The sequence below is a fragment of the Solanum verrucosum genome, unplaced genomic scaffold (assembly GCF_900185275.1).
Source record: "Solanum verrucosum unplaced genomic scaffold, falcon-dt-bn FXZP01000151.1, whole genome shotgun sequence".
NCBI classification, from domain to species: domain Eukaryota; kingdom Viridiplantae; phylum Streptophyta; class Magnoliopsida; order Solanales; family Solanaceae; genus Solanum; species Solanum verrucosum.
In genome coordinates, this window is record NW_026020202.1 from 401,559 (window position 1) to 421,322 (window position 19,764).

Here is a 19,764-nt window from a genome sequence, read left to right on the forward strand (position 1 = left end):
CTCCAGGACTGCTTTTTAAACTTGATATTGAGAAGGCGTTTGATAAATTGAGTTGGTCCTTCCTTATTTCAATCCTAAGGCAAATGGGATTTGGAGAGAGATGGATTCGGTGGATCAAGTATAGCTTCTCCACCATAAAGTATTCTGTACTAGTGAATAGAAGTCCTGTGGGTTTTTTCTCTCCCGGTAGAGGCATCAGACAAGGGGATCCCTTATCACCCTTCCTTTTTATTCTGGCTATGGAGGGTTTGAGTAGGATGTTGGAGAAGGCTAAACAACTTCAATGGATAGAAGGCTTTGAGGTGGGCAATGGTTATGGTCCACCAGTCTCGATCTCACATCTTTTATTTGCTGATGACACCTTGGTTTTCTGTGGAGCTAAGAAATCTCAAGTGCAATATCTTAGCCTCACCCTTATGATCTTTGAAGCATTGTCAGGTCTCCACATCAACATGTCCAAGAGCACTATATACCCTGTAAATGAGGTCCCTGATTTGGAAGATATGGCAGCTATCATGTGTTGCGCTACTGGCTCCTTTCCCACCACTTACTTGGGTATGCCTTTGGGTGCTATGAATAGATCATCTCAAGTTTGGAATGTGATTGTGGAAAAGTTTGAGAGAAGGTTAGCCTCCTGGCAACAACAATACCTCTCTCTAGGGGGGAGATTAACACTCATCAATAGTGTATTGGACAGCATTCCCACCTATTTTATGTCCTTACTCCTTATGCCAGCTAAGGTGAAACAACGACTTGACAAAATCAGGAGAGACTTTCTCTGGGAAGGTTCCCAACAACAAGGACCACAAAATTCACCTTGTTAAATGGGCCAAAGTCACTTTGCCAAAACAATATGGAGGATTGGGGATAAAAGACTTGGCCTTACATAACAAGTGTTTGCTATTGAAGTGGCACTGGAGATACAATCAAGAGGCGGCTGGCTTGTGGAAGGAAGTGATTCAAGCAAAGTATGGTAGTGATAGTTATTGGTGCTCTAATAAAGTCAGTACCTCTTATGGCACGGGGGTCTGGAGAGATATAAGGAAACTGTGGGAAAAATTCTTCAGTGATGCCTCACTTATGGTGGGAAATGGGGAACATATTCAGTTTTGGAAAGATATTTGGCTAGGAGACACTCCTCTAATGAATGTTTTTCCAAGCATTTTCCAGATTGCATCTCATCCAGACTCAACCATCTCGCAGTACAGGGAAGACAATGTGTGGAATCTGATCCTAAGGAGAAATCTTAATGACTGGGAGTTGGAAGAGGTTTTTAGCCTTATGGCCACCATTCAGACTAGTGCAATCAACAGTCAACGCAGGGACAAACTTATCTGGAGACATAGCAGGGATGGATCCTACACAGTTAAAGCATGCTACCTTCAACAAAGCTCCAAGAAGACCGTAATTGATCAATGGCCATGGAAATTAATCTGGAGAACTAAGTTGCCACCTAAAGTTATTTGTTTCAGTTGGATTACTCTAAAAGACTCTTGCTTGACTCAGAATAATCTCATGAGGAGGAAATTCCAAATAGTCAACAGATGCTACATGTGCTTGTGCAACTCAGAATCTATTAATCACTTGTTCCTTCATTGCACAGTTGCAACAGGCCTATGGAACATGTTCTTCTCACTTTTTGGACTCACTTGGGTCATGCCAAGATCATTGAGAGAGGCTTTTGTGTGTTGGAGTTCTTGGAAAGTTGGGAAGTCCGTCAAGCATATCTGGTCTTTGGTTCCAGCCTGTATTTTGTGGTGCTTATGGACGGAGAGGAACAAAAGATGTTTTGATGGCACCCCAACTCCCATCTCTACCTTTAAAGCAAGATGTTTGATTACTCTTTTTGGTTGGGTTAATCTCTCTCCTATACTTAGTGTCGATTCTTTCCTAGAATTTATCAGCTCCATAGATCTCTACTGTTAGCTGTTTAGATAGCTTTTTTTGCCTTTTTGGGAGCTGATATTTCTTTCTTTTGTAATCTGTGCATCTGCTTGATGCTTTGTTAATGACATTCTTCTTACTTCATCAAAAAAAAAAAAAAGACAATGAAATGGCCATGTTTTGACAATCTGTCCACGATTAATAGAATGACTGTGTCCCTGAGAAGGTGGGAGACCAGCTACCAAATCCATAGAAATATCCTCAAAAATTGCAGCAGGTATAGGAAGTGGAAGAAGATATCCAGCAGGTTTCAAACATGTATCCTTCATTTGCTGGCATACCTGGCAATTTAGGATGAGCTGCTTGACATCCTTGCTCATACCTGGCCAATGAAAATTGGATGAGGCGGTGAAAGAACCTCGTAATACCAGCATGACCTCCAATTTTTCATTCTTCTAAGAGCAAATGTTTTAGTAATGGATCGGGGGGAATAATCAAATGCTCACGAAAAAGAAGCAGGCCTTCCTGAAAGGTGAAGTGAAAGTGAAGCTGCCGGAGTAAATGAAGAAAAGGGTGAAAGAGGTGGGGTTGATTTGTGGCGCAATGTCTGGTGGGTTGGATAAGAGATAGAAAGATATTTTGTGATAGGAGGGGCAGGTTCGGTGTTTTAACTTGGGCCAATAGTTTCTACTCCTGTAACATGGCCAAACTAATAGCCTCATGAATGTCTGTGGGTCTAAATGCTAAACATCAGTTTGATCACCGGAGTAAGCCCAGATACAAAAGAAAAATTAACGCATCATCTCTGGAGAAGCATCAGTAGTGTGATTTGCAAGCTGCCCAAACCGAGAAAGATACTAAGTGACGGTAGATGTCATTTGTAACTTCTCCAAAAACCCCTCCGATGCTTCAATGATTGTGAACCAAAACGAATTACCAAAGCTTTGGTAAAGTGTCCCTAGACAATCAGTTGATGGTTCTTATATATCCATTGATACCAATCTCTAGCTATGCCCTCAAAGATAGAACGAGACAAGGTTCGAACGATGTTCATCCTGGATATTATAGGCGTCAAAGTATTGGTTTGCTTGGAAAATCCAACTTTCAGCAAACTGGTCGTCAAAACGGGCTAGATCTATGGGTGTTGGTATCTCTACGAAGAGGGCCGAAAGGGTTTTGGTTTATAGCAAGGGTGGCTGTTGCGGTGGGTTCAACGACGGAGCGTAGGTGGGTGGAGAAAGGTGTTGATAGAAGAATTTTGTGTTGGTGGTATGGAAGAAAACTAGGGTTAGAGGTTGTTGGTCTTTTTTTTTGAGGGCTGGGTGTTCTGATTCTGGGTCTAGAGTGTGGAAATTTGGGAGATAATTTATTTGAAGTGTGGAGTTAATGGACTCAGAAGTCTTACTGTGAGAATCAATGGTTTCTTGCAGCTGCTTGACAGCCTCGTCCATTGTCCTTTTGATGACAATTTATTTAAAAATGTATTAGTTTTCGTAGTTTATGCTAGTTTTAATTGTTGGATCAAAAAGGATTTCAATTTTACTGCGATGGAGGAGGGACTATGAAACTAATCTCTGAATTATCTCATTATTGGAAGCAAAAAAAATACTTAATGTTATTAAACAACAGTAATATAAAAATGCTCCCAGGCACTTTTCCCTAGGTGGATTCTAGAGATCCCTTCTGGGTGTCTAGAGCCCCTTTTCCGGTGGTTCTCTGCCATCGGAATCTCTTCCCTTTCTTGCCTTTTTTTTCAGGTAGCATTTAGAACATGGAGAACAGGTTGTATTTCAGACAGGGGGGAAATCTTATGATCTTACAGAGTCGATATCTGTTTCAGAGAGATGGTTTGAGTTGGTGGAGAGGACCAGGCTGTTTACCAGGCGTATGATATTGAGTAGGGGAGCTTTACTTTGGTTATGCAAAAGATTAAGGGAAGCTTCTGAAAGCAGGGGGAAAAACTTCAAAACATGGAGAGGCAGAGACTTTTCAACATATATTTATTGCTCCCTGAAGTTCAATAAGTATGGGCGATTTATTTCTGTTATTACAGTGAATGGGCAGAGTAGATCAGTAATTATTATTCCAGAAAATACATTTAATGAGGGATGGGGGAGTCTGGTAACAAGAGTGGAAAACTTCATTGAGAGAAAAGTAGAAAAGAAAGGGGAATTTATTACAAAAAGGGAATTAAATCTCAATACAATCGCTGGGAAGGGGGATTACAAGGGAGCTCTGCACAATAGTAAATGGAGCAAGAGAGAAATGAATGTAGCCAGTGAGAATTCAATGCTGACAGTGTCTTCAGATGTAGATGACAGCAACCTGTTACGAAGATGTCTCGTTGGCAGGTTTTGTGGAGAAGGAGATATGCCAATTCGAAATGAAGTGCAGATGGGCCCAACAAACGTGGAAAGGAGCTCATAATGTTCAGGTGTACGACATGAGTGGCTTCCTCTTCCTCTTCGAATTTCAGACCAGAAGAATGGCTGAACATGTTATCATGGGTGAATGGAAGAGACAAGGTCTGACTTTGAAGCTGGAATGGTGGTCTCCAACAGTAGGAGCCTTCCCAGATGAAAAAAGGTTTGATTGGTTTTGGATTAGGGTTTTAGGGCTACCATTGCAGCTCTGGAACAACAAGGTGATGGAAAAGATAGGTGATGAATGTGGCGGGTGGCTAGAAACTGAAGAGGAGACAGAAATAAAAAATCATCTGAGATGGGCAAGAATCAGAGTTAGAGGACCAAGGGAGAAGATCCCCACGAAGATTGAGATCGTCGATAATGGTTTGATATACTCACTGCCGGTATGGGTGGAGTCGCCGGCAACATATAGATTGATGGAGGGGGAGAAGAGAGCAGATCGAGGTGATAGTGACATACTGCTTGATGGTACAAAAGACAGACCTATGCTGCTAGAAGACAGAAATAGAGTGTTAGAAAGAGGAAAAGGTCCAGCAACAAAGAAAACAACGGATATCGAGGTTTACAAGGAAGGGGTACAAGAAAAGGACAACAGTCACATGGCTAATGGAAGTGGGCCCCCTGAGCACATTTTAAATCTGAATAAAACACAAGCCCATCTCACACAACTTTTGGGCCTTTCTAGCAAGCCCAAAACTGCTATGTTCACGGAGCCATTTTCTGATTTCATCAACTCAAATTGGGGAGAAGCAAAACATCCTTTTAAGCACTCTATAATGGATTGGGAACTGGGGAAACACATGCAAATGGAAGGAGAACCAAAAACCAGAAATCTGAGAATCGAGGAGGCACAGGCAGAGGACATGACTCAAGAAGAAGATAGCATAGCTTTTGAAGGGGAGACAAATAATTACTGTATGAGCGGGGCAGATTCTTCCTTTCTAGAAAGCTTTGAGAATCAGCTGGTCACTTACATTGAACCAGAACCATTGAGCATCGAAGAAAATCTCACGGAAGAGATGATAGAAACAAGGGCTACAATTTGGGTACACCTTAATGTGATCAAATTAGGGCAAGCCTTTGGAGCAGCTATCAAGGGATGTGAAAAAGAGGCTTATGCTTTGTGCATGAAGCTGGATCAAAAGAGATATTTGGAGAGACACGCAGGAAAGGGTAAATCCTCAAATAGCAACAATAACACAATTCCAAAAGAGCTCAAGAATTTAATGTTTGATATGAAATTCAAGGATGGCGAACCTAGAATAAGTGGGAGGAGACTAACCATTATACATAGATGAGGATAAAGATCGTGTCTTGGAATGTGAGGGGACTTAATGACGAAAGAAAGAGGGGGCTGGTAAGGAATCTGATTACTCAATGGAGTGCAGATGTGTATATTTTGGTAGAAACAAAGTTGGGGGGAAATATAGATAGACTCATACATAGTATCTGGGACAATAGATGGGTGGGAGAGATACATTTAGAGGCAGATGGTAGCCGGGGGGGAATAATTATTTTATGGGACAGCAGAGTTTGGAAAGGGGAAATGGTAGAACATGGCAACCAAAGCATAACTTGTAAAATGTCTGGGGAAAATTCCGATTTTTTTTTGGTTTGTAACAGCAGTGTATGCTGATTGTAAAAGAGTGGAAAGAAGAGTGTTATGGGGGGAGCTATATGCAGCGGGGGGAAGGTGTGCAGGACCTTGGGTGGTGGGAGGTGATTTTAATGTAATCAGATACCCCAATGAAAGAACAAACTGTTTCAGAATAAATGGAGCAATATCTGAGTTCTCTAAATGCATTGAAGAGATGGAGCTTGTGGATCCTCATTTATTTGGAGGTTCTTATACTTGGAGAAGGGGGGAGAATCATAGAAGTGCCTCAAGAATCGATAGATTCTTATACTCTTCATCATGGGAAGAGCAGTTTACTCTCATCAAACAGGCAGTATTACCAAAGATAGGATCTGACCACAACCCAATCATGCTGTCTTGTGGAGAGTTGAACTTCAAGAAAAAATACTTCAAATTTGAAAGTTGGTGGCTGAGGGTAGAAGGGTTCAAAGAAAAGGTACAACAGTGGTGGGGAGCTTTTGTTGTTAAGGGGAGGCCTAACTATATGTTAGCTGAGAAACTGAAGATGCTAAAAGAAAAGTTAAAAGAGTGGAGTAGAAACAACAGGGGCAACTGGAAACAAAGAAAGTGTGACATTTTAAACCAACTTTCAGCTTTGGAAGCAATCCAGGAACAAAGAACTCTCACAGATGATGAGGCAATGCAAAAATCAAACTTGGCTTTAGAGTTTGAAGAAGTTGCAAGAAATGAGGAGATAGCTTGGAGACAAAGATCAAGAATACAATGGTTGAAACAGGGAGACAAAAATACAAAATACTTCCATAGGATAGCTACAGCTCACAAAAGGGTAAACTCCATAGATAACTTGAAGGTGGATGGTATGGAGGTGACAGATGCAGAGGAGATCAAAGAAGCTATTCAAAATTACTACAAGAACCTGTATAAGGAGGCAGAAGAGTGGAGGCCAGAATTAGTGTTACATAAAGCCACAAGGATATCTGCAGGAGAACAGGAGGAGCTACAAAGACAATTTGAAGAGGATGAAATCTTAGAAGGCATTAAATTGTGTGCTATGGAGAAGGCACCAGGGCCGGATGGATTCCCTATGTCCTTTTATTTGGCTTTCTGGGAACTTATAAAGGAGGACATCCTGAAGACTCTCCAATATTTTTATGAATATCAGAAGTTTGAGAAAAGCCTCAATGCAACATTCATAGCCTTGATCCCAAAGAAGGTTGGAGCTTCAGAGTTGAAAGATTTCAGACCTATAAGTCTCATTGGTGGAATATATAAGATTGTGGCAAAGATACTGGCTGAAAGACTCAAGAAGGTGGTCAACAATTTAGTTAACAAGCATCAAATGGCATTTATAAAAGGAAGACAGATCATGGATGCAACCCTAATTGCTAGTGAGTGTGTGGACTCAAGACTTAAAGGGGCAGAAGCAGGTGTCATGTGTAAGCTAGACATAGAAAAAGCCTATGATCATGGCAACTGGAGATTCTTGTTAAATACTCTCAGTCAAATGGGCTTTGGTGAGAAATGGTTGAAATGGATTGACTTTTGCATTAAAACTGTCAAGTTCTCTGTTTTGGTGAATGGTGAACCTGTAGGTGTTTTTGGTTCTGAAAAGGGTCTTAGACAAGGTGACCCTCTGTCTCCTTTCCTGTTTATACTAGCAATGGAGGTATTTGATAGCATGATGAGGATAACATTACAAAATAGATGGATTAAAGGGTTTGAGATAGGAAATAGCAGAGGGGAAATAATGGAGGTATGTCACCTACAGTATGCAGATGACACTGTGATATTTTGTGAGCCAAAGGTTGAACAAATAGGTTACATCAGAATGATTTTGACTATTTTTGAAGCTTCCTCTGGCTTGAAAGTTAACTAGGGAACCAGTTTGTTCCCGATAAAAGAGGTGCCAAATATCCAAGATCTGGCAATCATTTTAGGGTGCAAAGTTGAAAATATGCCAACTACATACCTTGGTATGCCTCTGGGCAGTGAACACAAAGCAGGGGAAATTTGGGATGGAGTATTAGAGAAAATTGAAAAAAGATTGGCTAGGTGGAAGGCACAGTACATATCACTAGGTGGGAAGCTCATCCTTATCAACTCTGTTCTTGATGCACTTCCTACGTATGTAATGTCTCTATTTCCCATACCTCCCAAAGTTGTGAAAACGTTGGACAAACTTAGGAGGGATTTTCTGTGGCATGGCTGTAAAGAGGGCAAAGGATATAAACTAGTCAATTAGCAGACAACAATGCACAGTAGAGAACAAGGTGGCTTGGGCATCAGAAATCTGAGAGCACAGAACGATAGTTTATTGATGAAATGGCTCTGGAGATACAATAGGGAGGATCATGCATTATGGAGGGAGGTAATTAGACACAAGTTTGGTGAACTCAATCCTTGGTGTACCAATGTGAGCACTGATACTTATGGAGTTGGAGTTTGGAAGACCATTAGAGCTCTATGGCCCAAACTGGAAGGGAACTTGCAGAAGAGAGTTGGAGATGGGAAAAGAATAAAGTTCTGGAAGGATGCTTGGAAGGAGCAAAGCCCATTAATGGAGATTTTTCCAGACGTATTTATTCTAAGCAACAACCCAGATGGCACCATTTATGATATGTGGAGTGCACAGGGATGGAACTTATTCTTCAGGCGATTGCTAAATGACTGGGAGATCGATATAGTAGCCGATTTGCTAAATAGGATTGATGATTTCAATGGCACTACTGCTGAACCAGATACATTAAGATGGAAACACAATATTGATGGGCAATTCTCTGTTAAAAGGGTTTATAAAATGGAAGAAAGGGTACAGTGTAGAGGGCAACCAAAAATATGGAGAAACTTATGGAATAGTCCATCCCCAACCAAGGTAAAATGCTTTACTTGGCTGGTGGTTAAAAGAGCATGCCTGACACAAGAAGTTTTGAAGAAGAAAGGGGCCATCATAGTTTCCAGGTGCTTCTTATGCAATGAGACAAATGAAACAAACAGTCATCTATTTTTGCATTGCACCTTTACAGCACAACTTTGGTCTCTATTTCTCAACATAACAAAGACAAGCTGGACTATGCCGGAGCATACTGCAGATTTGCTTAGTTGCTGGATGAAACGAGGAGGCAGCAAAAGTCAAAAGAAGTGGTGGAGGATCATCCCACAATGCATCTGGTGGACAGTTTGGAGAGAGAGAAATGGGAGGTGTTATGAAGATAGATCCAATTCCATCCAGAAAGTTAAATGGAATTGTATAATATCTTTCTACTTTTGGTGTAAAGAAGTAGGTTTAGAGGATATAGATCAGTTTGTAGATTTATTAAGATCTCTGTAAGTATCTTGTTTTTTTAGTTGCTGTTTTTTTTTATCTAACACTTTTTGATGGTGTCCAGCATGTCCTTAATGCTGAGGAATACACATTTACCAGTTTCAAAAAAAAATAAAAATACTTATTTGATGATCACAAATTAGTACTCCCTCCGTCCTATATTAGTTGTCAAGGTTACTAATAATGCTCGTCCCAATTTACTTGTCATTTTACAAAATTAAGATGAAATTAACTTTTTTTGTTTCATTTTACCCTTAGCATTAAATGTTCTTGAAATAAGATTAGCTTAGTTTTGTTCTTAAATAGAGTGCAATTTATTGTAGACAGATAAAGTGTAAAGTAGTAAAAAATACTACTTTTTGTTTATGATTTCTTAAGGAAAATGTGACAATTAATATTGGGACAGAGGGAGAATTGTCCTCGTGTTCAACAAACAACCAATTTATGTTTCATGGTTAGACCAAGCTGCATTATAATCTACTTGCATAAATGAGCATAGTGCCTAAGATTTCCTCAGTTTGTCTTCAATCTACAAGGACTAAGTGGAAGTTGGGTTGGGGAATTTTCTCAAATCATCAAGAGCCCCATATTCAGTTTCTCCTAAATCTTTATTTTTCATTGCTTTTGTTATAGTCACCGTTTTTGTATAAATTGAGGTCCTAAAAAAGTGTGTTACGTCTGCTATATTTTGACATGCCTACTACTGTGTTTCCAGTCTAAATCTTCCCTATATCAAATTTGCAGGGATGTGAAGGCACTTATTGTTGAAATGCTTCAGGCTGCCAGGACTTAGGCTCATTGACCAACCATTATGATTTCCCATTCCAGCTTCATATTGGTGTGGTAGTTCTATATCATGTAAATATCAAAAGCACGGCCCTGTGGAATGCTTGTTTCACAATGAGATCTCAAGATTCCTAAGCATAGATATGTAATCTGATAGCAAACCAGCCATTTTTAGCGATCATGATCTGGCTCTGGTGAAGTTTCCCAAACCCCCCCCCTTGATAATACACTGTAATGTTTGCCTATATTACGTGTCGTAAGCAGTGCTATTGCAATGATGGTGATGTGATTAAAGTTTAAGTCATCTCGATTGTACCTTTGATGTGCAATCGTGTATAGTAAATGTTTGAGTTGACCGTAGTCGAACCTTCTGTATAATTGCATAGGCTAGGTTGCGATTGTGAAGGGTAAAATGTCATCAGTGATTCACGCCCAAGTCATGTAATCACAATGAAAGACTTGTAGCTACATAAATAGTTGAGAATGAAAACTAACAACCAACATTGAAGATTTTGGGTAAAGTGTCCTTGGTTTGGAGATAAGATGAGGAGCAGATTCAACCTACAACTCAAGTTAACGATTTCCTACACTAATTTTGAGATTATACTCAAATTTGGTGTAATTTCAACTATGAAATACTGAGTTTTCATAGTTAGAATTGTGTAATTTAGACCTAAGTTCAAATTGAGAAAGTTGAGCAATTTGCCTAGCAATGTAAGGTAAAATTAGATTATGAACATAGATATAGAATCCTTAGCTACTTGTTAGGCGGACCTGAAAGCATGCAAGTTTTCGGTTCATTGCCGAAATAATTAATTAATTTTGAAGTAGGTAAAAACACACAAAAGTTTTGAAAGCGACGAAATGAGGAAATGCCTAAATTACCCCTAGGATCTAGTATTTCAAGTCATGATGAGCTACTAAAACGGAATCAATACAATAGTTTTGAATGTAAGTAGTGCTTGGAATATAGAACACCAATAACAAAATAGGGAGGGAGTGCACAGTGTTCTGAACTAAGCAGGTACCCCATAAATCTCCAAATCACCTTTTAAGCCTGCTTTCGATCTTTATTGATATAAGGATTAATATATGTACAAAGGTACAGTAAGTGCAACGTAAGTACAAAAATACATACTTGGTAAGTACATCAACTACCCCAACTAAGTAGTGGCAAGAATTGGTCAGAAAATACTTACTTATACCACCTTTGTAGAGATAAGGCAATCTGAATAGTAGTAAATGAGCAAATTCAACAAAATAACTTTGTTGTCTTCTGAGTTAACTTTGTCAAAGGGGATGAAATAGATGAGAACCCCTCTACGAGCCTTCTATAATAACCATCCAATCCCAAGAAACTCCTAACATCAGTTGGAGATGTGGGCCTAGGCCAGTTTTGCACTGCCTCAATCTTCTAAGTGTCAACTCGAATTCCATCACTAGAAACAATGTGGCCTAAGAATGCCACAGACTCACGCCAAAACTCACACTTAGAGAATTTAGCATACAACTCTCTACCCTTGAGGGTTTGGAGAACTATTCTGAGATGATTAGTATGATCTTCCTCATTCCTCGAACAGATTAGAATGTCATCGATGAATACGATAACAAACATATCAAGATAAGGCTTAAACACTCTGTTCATAAGATCCATGAAGTTGCAGGAGCATTAGTTGAACCAAACGATATGACCAGAAACTCATAATGACCATAACAGGTCCTGAATGCTGTCTTAGGGATGTCACTTTCTCTTACTCCACTTGATGATAGCCTGATTTGAGGTTTATTTCAGAAAAACAAGTGGCAACCTGAAGTTGATAAAAAAGATCATCAATCATCGGAAGTGGATACTTATTCTTGATATTAACCTTATTCAACTGACTGGTAATCTATACACATTCTAAGAGAACAATCTTTCTTCCTCACAAATAAGATCGGAGCGCCTCAAGGTGAGACACTTGGTCGAATGAAGCCTTTTTCAAGGAGATCTTTCAAATGCTCTTTCAACTCCTTCTACTCATCTAGAGCCATTCTATATGGAGGAATAGAGATATGACGAGTATCAGGAATAATATCTATACCGAAGTCTATTTCTCTCTCAGGAGGGACTCCGGGAAGATCATCTGGAAAGTCTTTTGGGAACTCACTCACAACTGGAACTGATTGAATAGGTGGTGTCTCAACACTAGAGTCATTAACTCGGACTAAGTGATAGATACACTCCTTGAAAACTAACTTTCTCGCCTTAAGGTACGAAATAAAAAGACCTTTAGGTACTGCTGAACTACTCCTCTGCTCAATAACTGGCCCATTAGGAAATTGGAACTTAACTACTCGAGTCCTACAATCAACTGAGGCATAACAGACATGAAGTCAGTCCATACCTAGAATGACATCAAAATCTACCATGTCTAACTCAACTAAGTTAGCCATGGTGTCCTTGTGATTAACAGAAATGACACAATCATGATAAACTCTCTCAGTTAGAATAGACTCACCAACAAGTGTAGAAACACTAAAGGGCTCAAGAAATTGCTTAGGAAGAATACCAAAATCCATAACAATATAAGGAGTCACAAAAGATAGACTCGTTCCTGGATCTAGCAAAGCATATACATAAAAACTAAAAACTTTGATCGTACTAGTGACAATATCTGGCGAATTCCCTTGCTCTTGGCGACTGGTGATAGCATACAGATGGTTTGCTCCTCCGCCCGTCCCTGAAGTAGCTCCTCTAGGTGCAACTCTGTTTGGTGGAGCCGCTGAAGAAGATTTGGGTCTATTGGCCCCATTACCACCACCCTGCATGTTCTTAGGGCACTTTCTCATGAAGTGACCTGCCTGACCACATTTTGAAGCAACCAATGGAGCCATCACGATACACTCCTCGGTGGTTTCTACCACACTTAGCACATGCAGGAGTCCCATTACCTCCTTGTGCCACAATACCTTGAGACTGTGCAGGTCTAGCCCTGAAATTCTGCGAACTCTGATTCTTGAACTCACTTCTATTCCTTGTTGCAGGTGCACTAGCAGATGATGGAGCAAGACCATTTGGATTTTTTTGAAAAGATGACCGATTTGCATTACTCTTCTGCTGTCCGGTCTCATTACCTGCAGTCTTAGATTTCTTGTTTCAGAACTCTTCTCTATCTCTCAGCTTATCTTCCTTAACCTATTGCACATGGATCATCAGGCTTGCTATGTCCATATCTCCTATCAACATAGCTGCCTTGCCATCCTTACTTGACATGCGAGACAACCCAGATACAGAAAGACTCATCCTGCTCCTCATGTCAGCAACCATCTCCAGGGCATAACGGGACAATTGGGTGAACTTGAGGCTATACTCATGCACACTCATAGATTCCTACTTCAGAGTAAGGAATTCTCTTACCTTCGCCTCCCTCAGCGGGGAAAGAAACTCCCCATGAAGGCCTCTTCGTACACAACCCAACTCACAATTGGTGCACCCTCAGCTCTACTCTTCTTCCATTGGTCGTACCATACTCTATCAATACCTTTAGTTGGTACGCATCTAGTTCTACACGCTCAGAATCTGCAACATGCATCACCTCAAACACCTTCTACAACTTTTCCACAAAGTTTTCCAAATCCTCATTGACACTTGAACCGGTGAAGTCTGGAGGATTCATCCTCAAGAACTCACGAATCTTGGATGTATTAGCCACATCCTGTCGATTCCCTCTTTGTTGTCTAGCTTGGTTGGTCACCACTTGACTCAACATCCGAATAGCATCTCGAAACTCAGCATTAGTGACCTCTCATTGAGGTCGCAATTTTGGTGCATTGGGTACCCTTTGATCCTGAGGATCAACATTCCTCCTAGCGGGATGACCTATAATAGCTCTTCGTTGAGGCATGATCTGAAATATACGCGCAAGCACGAATTAGAAGAAACTTTTATAGAGTTGAACTCTATCGCACAAAATAAGTATGAAAGAAATGAGATAGTTCCTAAATGTTGTAAATGTGGCGTGCTTCACATTGATAACTAGGACTCTACAGACACGAATTCATAGACACCCTATGACTCTTGAACTCTGTGCTCTAATACCAAGTTTATCATGCCCCGAGCCTATACTCTGGACGTGGCTGACACTCGAGAACCATTGCTGGCTCCAAGCGAACTCTTAGCCTGACTCAACTATCAGCGAAAGACTTACTCAACATTGGATAAACTCAAAAGTCTCAAATACTTAACTTAGAACATTTAAAATATTCAAACTGTCCACAAGGGCAACTCAAGTCTAGAACATAAACAATAGAAAATGAAAAAGACTCATGAACTAACACTGGCTATTTATGAAGCCTCTACTAACTGAGATGGATGTCGGGACAAGACCCACGACATCCTACTAAACAAAATTTGATTGAAAAGTAAACTCAAGGTGAAACCCTTTGGAAAGCAAGGAGGCTCACCAACTCTAGCTGGAACTCGACTGGATCAACGGAGAGCCGGTTGATGATCCTGATTCCCTGTATCTGCATCATGAAACGATGCAGGCCAATTGACGTCAGTACATGGAAATACGAGCATGCAAGGGGAAGTCTAAAACATGACATAAGCTTGAACTGGAACTGAAGAAACAACTTACCTCGTCTCAACTCAACTCAACCTCAACTCAATCTTAACTCATTTAAATAGAAAAACAATAACAGTAATGCGATATAAAGAAAAACTTTTAAAATAGTAGATAACAACTCAATGTATTGGAAAATACAATATAAGTCAGTTTGTACATAAAAATACAAAATAAACTCTGTTTCAGAGATTTTCTAACTGACAACAATCACTATGAGCTATGTGATAATACAATGTCTCGCCCACGCTGCCAGAACTATCTTATACCTTGACGGGGTATAGAACTCCTCAACTAAGTAGATCTACTAAGCTATGCTTAAAAAGAAATAAGGAATCATCTAAAAAGTATGACCCTTTCTACCCACGTTGACTACATGGTTTATGGGGGCTGTGAGTTATCTGAACTCTCCCCCATATCGGTGCTCAATACTACTCCAAAAATATAACTTAGCTCATATGTTTTAAAAAAAACATTTCCTCATCCTCAACTTTGATATTATTACTCAAAAGATTTCTCTTAAAAGAGACTACTCAAAACTCCTCATGAACTCGTTTGGAAATCAGTGTTTCCTCTCATCTTAGATGTAAAAATATTTACTCTTGGGAATACTTAGTTCCCATATTTCATTTTAAAAAAAAGAACTCAACTCTACTCATCCTCAAACTCAAGTACTCAAGTCTTAAAACAAGTTTTAAAAGATTGTAAAAGACTTTTCAAAACGACTCGGAAGAACTCTCAAGACTCTACTCTTAACTCTACCTTGAATTTGAATTATGAATTATGAATTCAAGGGTTATGATTCATGTTATGAATGATCTCTTGATGTTTAACACAGATTTTAAGTGTGGATATCAAGTAGAAAATATGGGTACGATTCGAGGGAACTCACATGGAAAGAAGGACAGAAGTGTAGGGAACCTGGCGACCCTGGCACACTGAGTGGCGTGGGGTGCCAGGCCCTGAACTGCTGAAGGTGGGTTGGGGCGCAATGAGTGGCACGACACCCTAGGCCCCAACCTACATAAACTTACTTGGGGAGCACTGAGTGACACGTCGCGGCTCCCCACCCCTTCTCCCAGAATTTTGATGAATTTTCTTACTTCGTTTTCATGTCTAACTCCTCTAGAATCGAACGATTCCCCTCAAACTCTTATGGATTGTTACACCCAACATAATTACAATGAAATCCACTCTACATTACTCAAGAACAACACCTAAACACAAGATCCTTTTTGGAAGAACTCAATGAAACCTCATACTTAAAGAATAGATCACAAACATCAAGAAATTCATCAAGAACTCAAATTTATCAATTTTTGCGTGTGGGTGAACGAACCCAACACTATGAAAGCTTACATACCTCTTAGGATCGAATCCTTGGCGAAAACCCTTCGAAAATTGCAAGAATATTGATCGTTCTCCCTTTTCTCCTATTTTTCTCTTCTTGAACTCCTCTCAAACCCTAAGCGTAATTTAGGATTTGTAAAACTGACCCAAATCAGATTTGACCCCAAAATATTACTAAAAAACGTTTTAAGCTGATGGGGTAAGGAAAAAACCAAAATACCCCCCATTAATTCGGGTAACTTTCCTTAACCAGACAGACTAACTTCAAACGGGCATATCTCCATTATCCGAACTCAAAATTTAGCAAACTCGATGGCGTTGGAAACAGGATTTCAAGACCTTTTATTTGATATCTTATGGGTCACCTAACTCATCTTGTACTGGAAGTTATGGTCGTTTGAAGTTGACCCAAAACTCACAACTTAAGCATAACTTGCAAAATTCTCAATTTAGCTATTTCCAATTTAGCGCTTTCTAAATTTAGCCCTTTTTAAGGCGGAATGTTATAATCAAAGTGCGCCTCATTTGATAAGAAACATTATAGAAAAAAAATAAATTTAATTACAAACTTGAACATTATGCATCGACAAATTGCTAGCATATAATTTTTTTAATTAAAATCTAATTAACATCTTTCTCGAATAATTGAATTTCTTACAGAAATAGAGATAAACAAGTATTATAACATTAAATTAAATTGAGATACCGAATTTCACAATTTTTGATTGCGTTTCATTGGAGTGGAGAACTTAGTATGAATAAATCGAAAAAAAGTCGATGTTATTGCACTTTACTAATTAGTGACGAAAAAAATTTATAATTACCCATTAAGAGGACATTTATAAACATAATACATTTATACTCCACTCCAGCCAACCCTCCCATCAAATTGGCATGGGTTATTAGCCTATGAATATTGTGTATGATAAAAGACTTCATAATTGAGTAAGTTTTGAGTTAAAAATCAAAGTTGAGTGATTTTATGAGAAATTTTTTCTTAGTGAGTGATCTACTTAAACTAATTTTGTTAGCAAATATATTTATGAGTTTATTCTTTAAATAACTATTGTTGTCTTACATTTTATATTGACATTGACCAGAAAAATAATAAGGGATAAATATAGGGTAAATTACATAAATCGCATAGTTTTAATATGAAATTACAATCTATCCCTAATAAATTTCTAATTACATTAATCCCTTAAAAATTAAAAAAACAGATATAATAATTGAAGCTCAGATACATTAATATGTAGCTCAAATACATTAAAAACTAGTTCGGATACATAATATGTAGCTAGGATACATTAAATACTGGCTCGGATACATTAATATGTAGCTCGGATACATTAAAAACTAGCTCGGATACATAATATATAGCTCAGATATATTAAATACTGACTCGGATACATTAATATGCAGCTCGGATACATTAAACAAATAAGGGATTTTAGAGATTTTTAAAAGTAATAGGGGATAATGGAAATAAGTGAAACAAAAGGTGTGTATTTACCATTCAACTTTGATAAAGAGCGGACATTTTCTTTATTAAAAAATGTGGTGCATATATACCTTCTTTATCTGACAAATGATGCATATTTATATTTTCCTTAAAAATATTATTAAGTAACATACTTGAGTTATAAAAAATTAAAAAGAAGTGTAAGGTTTTGAAAATATCTAATGATGATCATATACGTATCAACGAAGTAAGGAATCTTGTCATACAAAAATCTTCAAACATATAATACAAATATTGATAATTTTAAAAATATTTTAAAATAAATACTATAATACAAAATGGTAAAAAGGAGGAGTTTAAGTTTGGTAATTCAAGGAAAAATCTCTCTCAAACAAAATTTGTTCTCCAACTGCTAAGGGATTCATCTTTTGGGCCCTTCATTTTCAATAATTTCCTATTAGTTCAAAAATGGGAGCCAAAAATTGTTTCTCAAGCACACCTCAGGTACACAGCTAGCTGGCTTCGTCTACTAGAATTATCGACTGAATTTTACGACTTGCACATCTTGCAAAAGGTAGGCTCCAAACTTGGAACCCTCATAAATATTGACTCATGTACGTTGGGAAAAATACTACAATATTTATATTGAACTGAAATTACAAAGAAGTAAATAATTTATTACAAATATTGTCGTGTGGCAAGTCAATGCCTTGAAAGCGATTTCGATCCGACTCCGATGTAAGTCGTTGTAGCCGATCGCTCCCCAAGGGTCTACAGTTACTCTCAAACACGTGCACTGGTGGCCGAAAGTCCAAAACTAACTGCCCAAGAAATAAATAGTCTAAGAATAAGAAGAAAGAAGGAAAATGTTTTTTTCTTTTGTTGTTTGTGTAGTAAGGTTCACAAAAGGCCATGCTTATATAGAATTTGCAAAAGAGAAGTTTCAAAGTGAAGGTTTAATTTGTATAAATCATTGTGAATGTTAATGTCACGATCCAAAATGAGTCATGAGTGGCACTCACACTTAACCTCTTAGATGGACGAACCAACGAATTCAACCCCAACTTATTTTTATTATTCAACTTACATAATACAAATGATAATGTGGAAGCTCAAATCTTATTAATGTAAGATACACAAATCTACTAATCTCCAAATACTAAGTCTAAGAGTATCAAAGACACCAAAATGAATGAATAAAGTAGTTTGTGTCCAAAAACTAAGGACATCATGCCATGACTGAGAGAATCCAACACAAGCTCGAATGAATAGCTCACCCTGGAACCTGAAGTGTTGGAGACTGGCTAGAACTGAGGCGAGTCGTAGTTGTTGGTACACTCATTGCACTCCACAAAAGGAAAACGAAGAAAAACACAAGTAGGGGTAAGTACGGGGCAACATGTATTGACTAGATATCATCGGCGGATCCAAAATAGAAACTAATAATATGAAATCAACTATAACACTTAGCAGGTGGCAAGCATCAAATAACATGAACAAGTGACAACAACACTGAAGCAAGTACATAATCAGTCCACAATATCAAGAACATACATGAGGACTCAGGCCTCTACACCACACTCTTTTGAGAAATGATTTCTTTGAGATTGGGTACATTAAGGGTCTGTTTGGAAAGCCACCTGATAATTGGAATTAGTGTAATTACTAGGGCAGTAATTACCAGCCTAGTAATTATTCAGTCTAGTAATTACACTGACCTGTTTGATTGTCACAGTGTAATTACATTGTAATTACACGTGTCCAGTTTGGATGCTACAGTGTAATTACACATATTCTGGATGCACAATTGCAATCATAAAATTATATTAAAAATAAAGATTAATTATTTAAAATTTATACTAGACAAATAAGAAACTTTATAAATGATATTAAATTAAATATTTAAGATATATATTATTTTTAAAAATATATTAATTAATAAACATATGTTCTTAACTAATATTATGACAAAAAATAATTGATTTATATTTTTTTCAATTGAATTGATCATAAAAACTAAAAGTATGAAGTTTCTACGAACATCGTGAAATGCATGTTTGATAAAAAGATTACTACATAAATAAAATGCCATAAATTATTAAAATGTTTGACAAAAAGATAATCTATCAAGTCTAATTAAAACATGACTTGCAATGTGAATTCAATATTACTAAAACAAATTAAACGGAAAATATAACATAAGTTATAAATTCGAAACAAAAAATTTAACATAATGCTCTTATCAGAAATTTCAACATATCATACATAAATATGATTTTTTTTAAAAAAAAAACGTAAGTCTATAACCTTACTTAACAATAAATTCTATTTAA

The 19,764-nt window shown here is 38.1% G+C and overlaps 1 protein-coding gene across 2 annotated transcripts in view; it reads left to right on the top strand.

Moving 5' to 3' along the window:
- Positions 1–19,764, top strand: part of LOC125830054 (uncharacterized) — a 155,314-nt gene that overhangs the window by 10,227 nt on the left and 125,323 nt on the right. Inside the window, exon 12 of one of the 2 annotated variants that reach the window (XR_007443126.1) lies at positions 9,974–10,072. Coding sequence is in view for 1 of the 2 variants with exons in the window: in XM_049509272.1 (XP_049365229.1) it covers positions 9,974–10,022 (49 nt within the window). In the remaining variant the exon portion in view is untranslated. Of the gene's footprint in view, positions 1–9,973; positions 10,359–19,764 lie in introns of those variants that run through there. The other variant, XM_049509272.1, reaches the window with a different exon arrangement.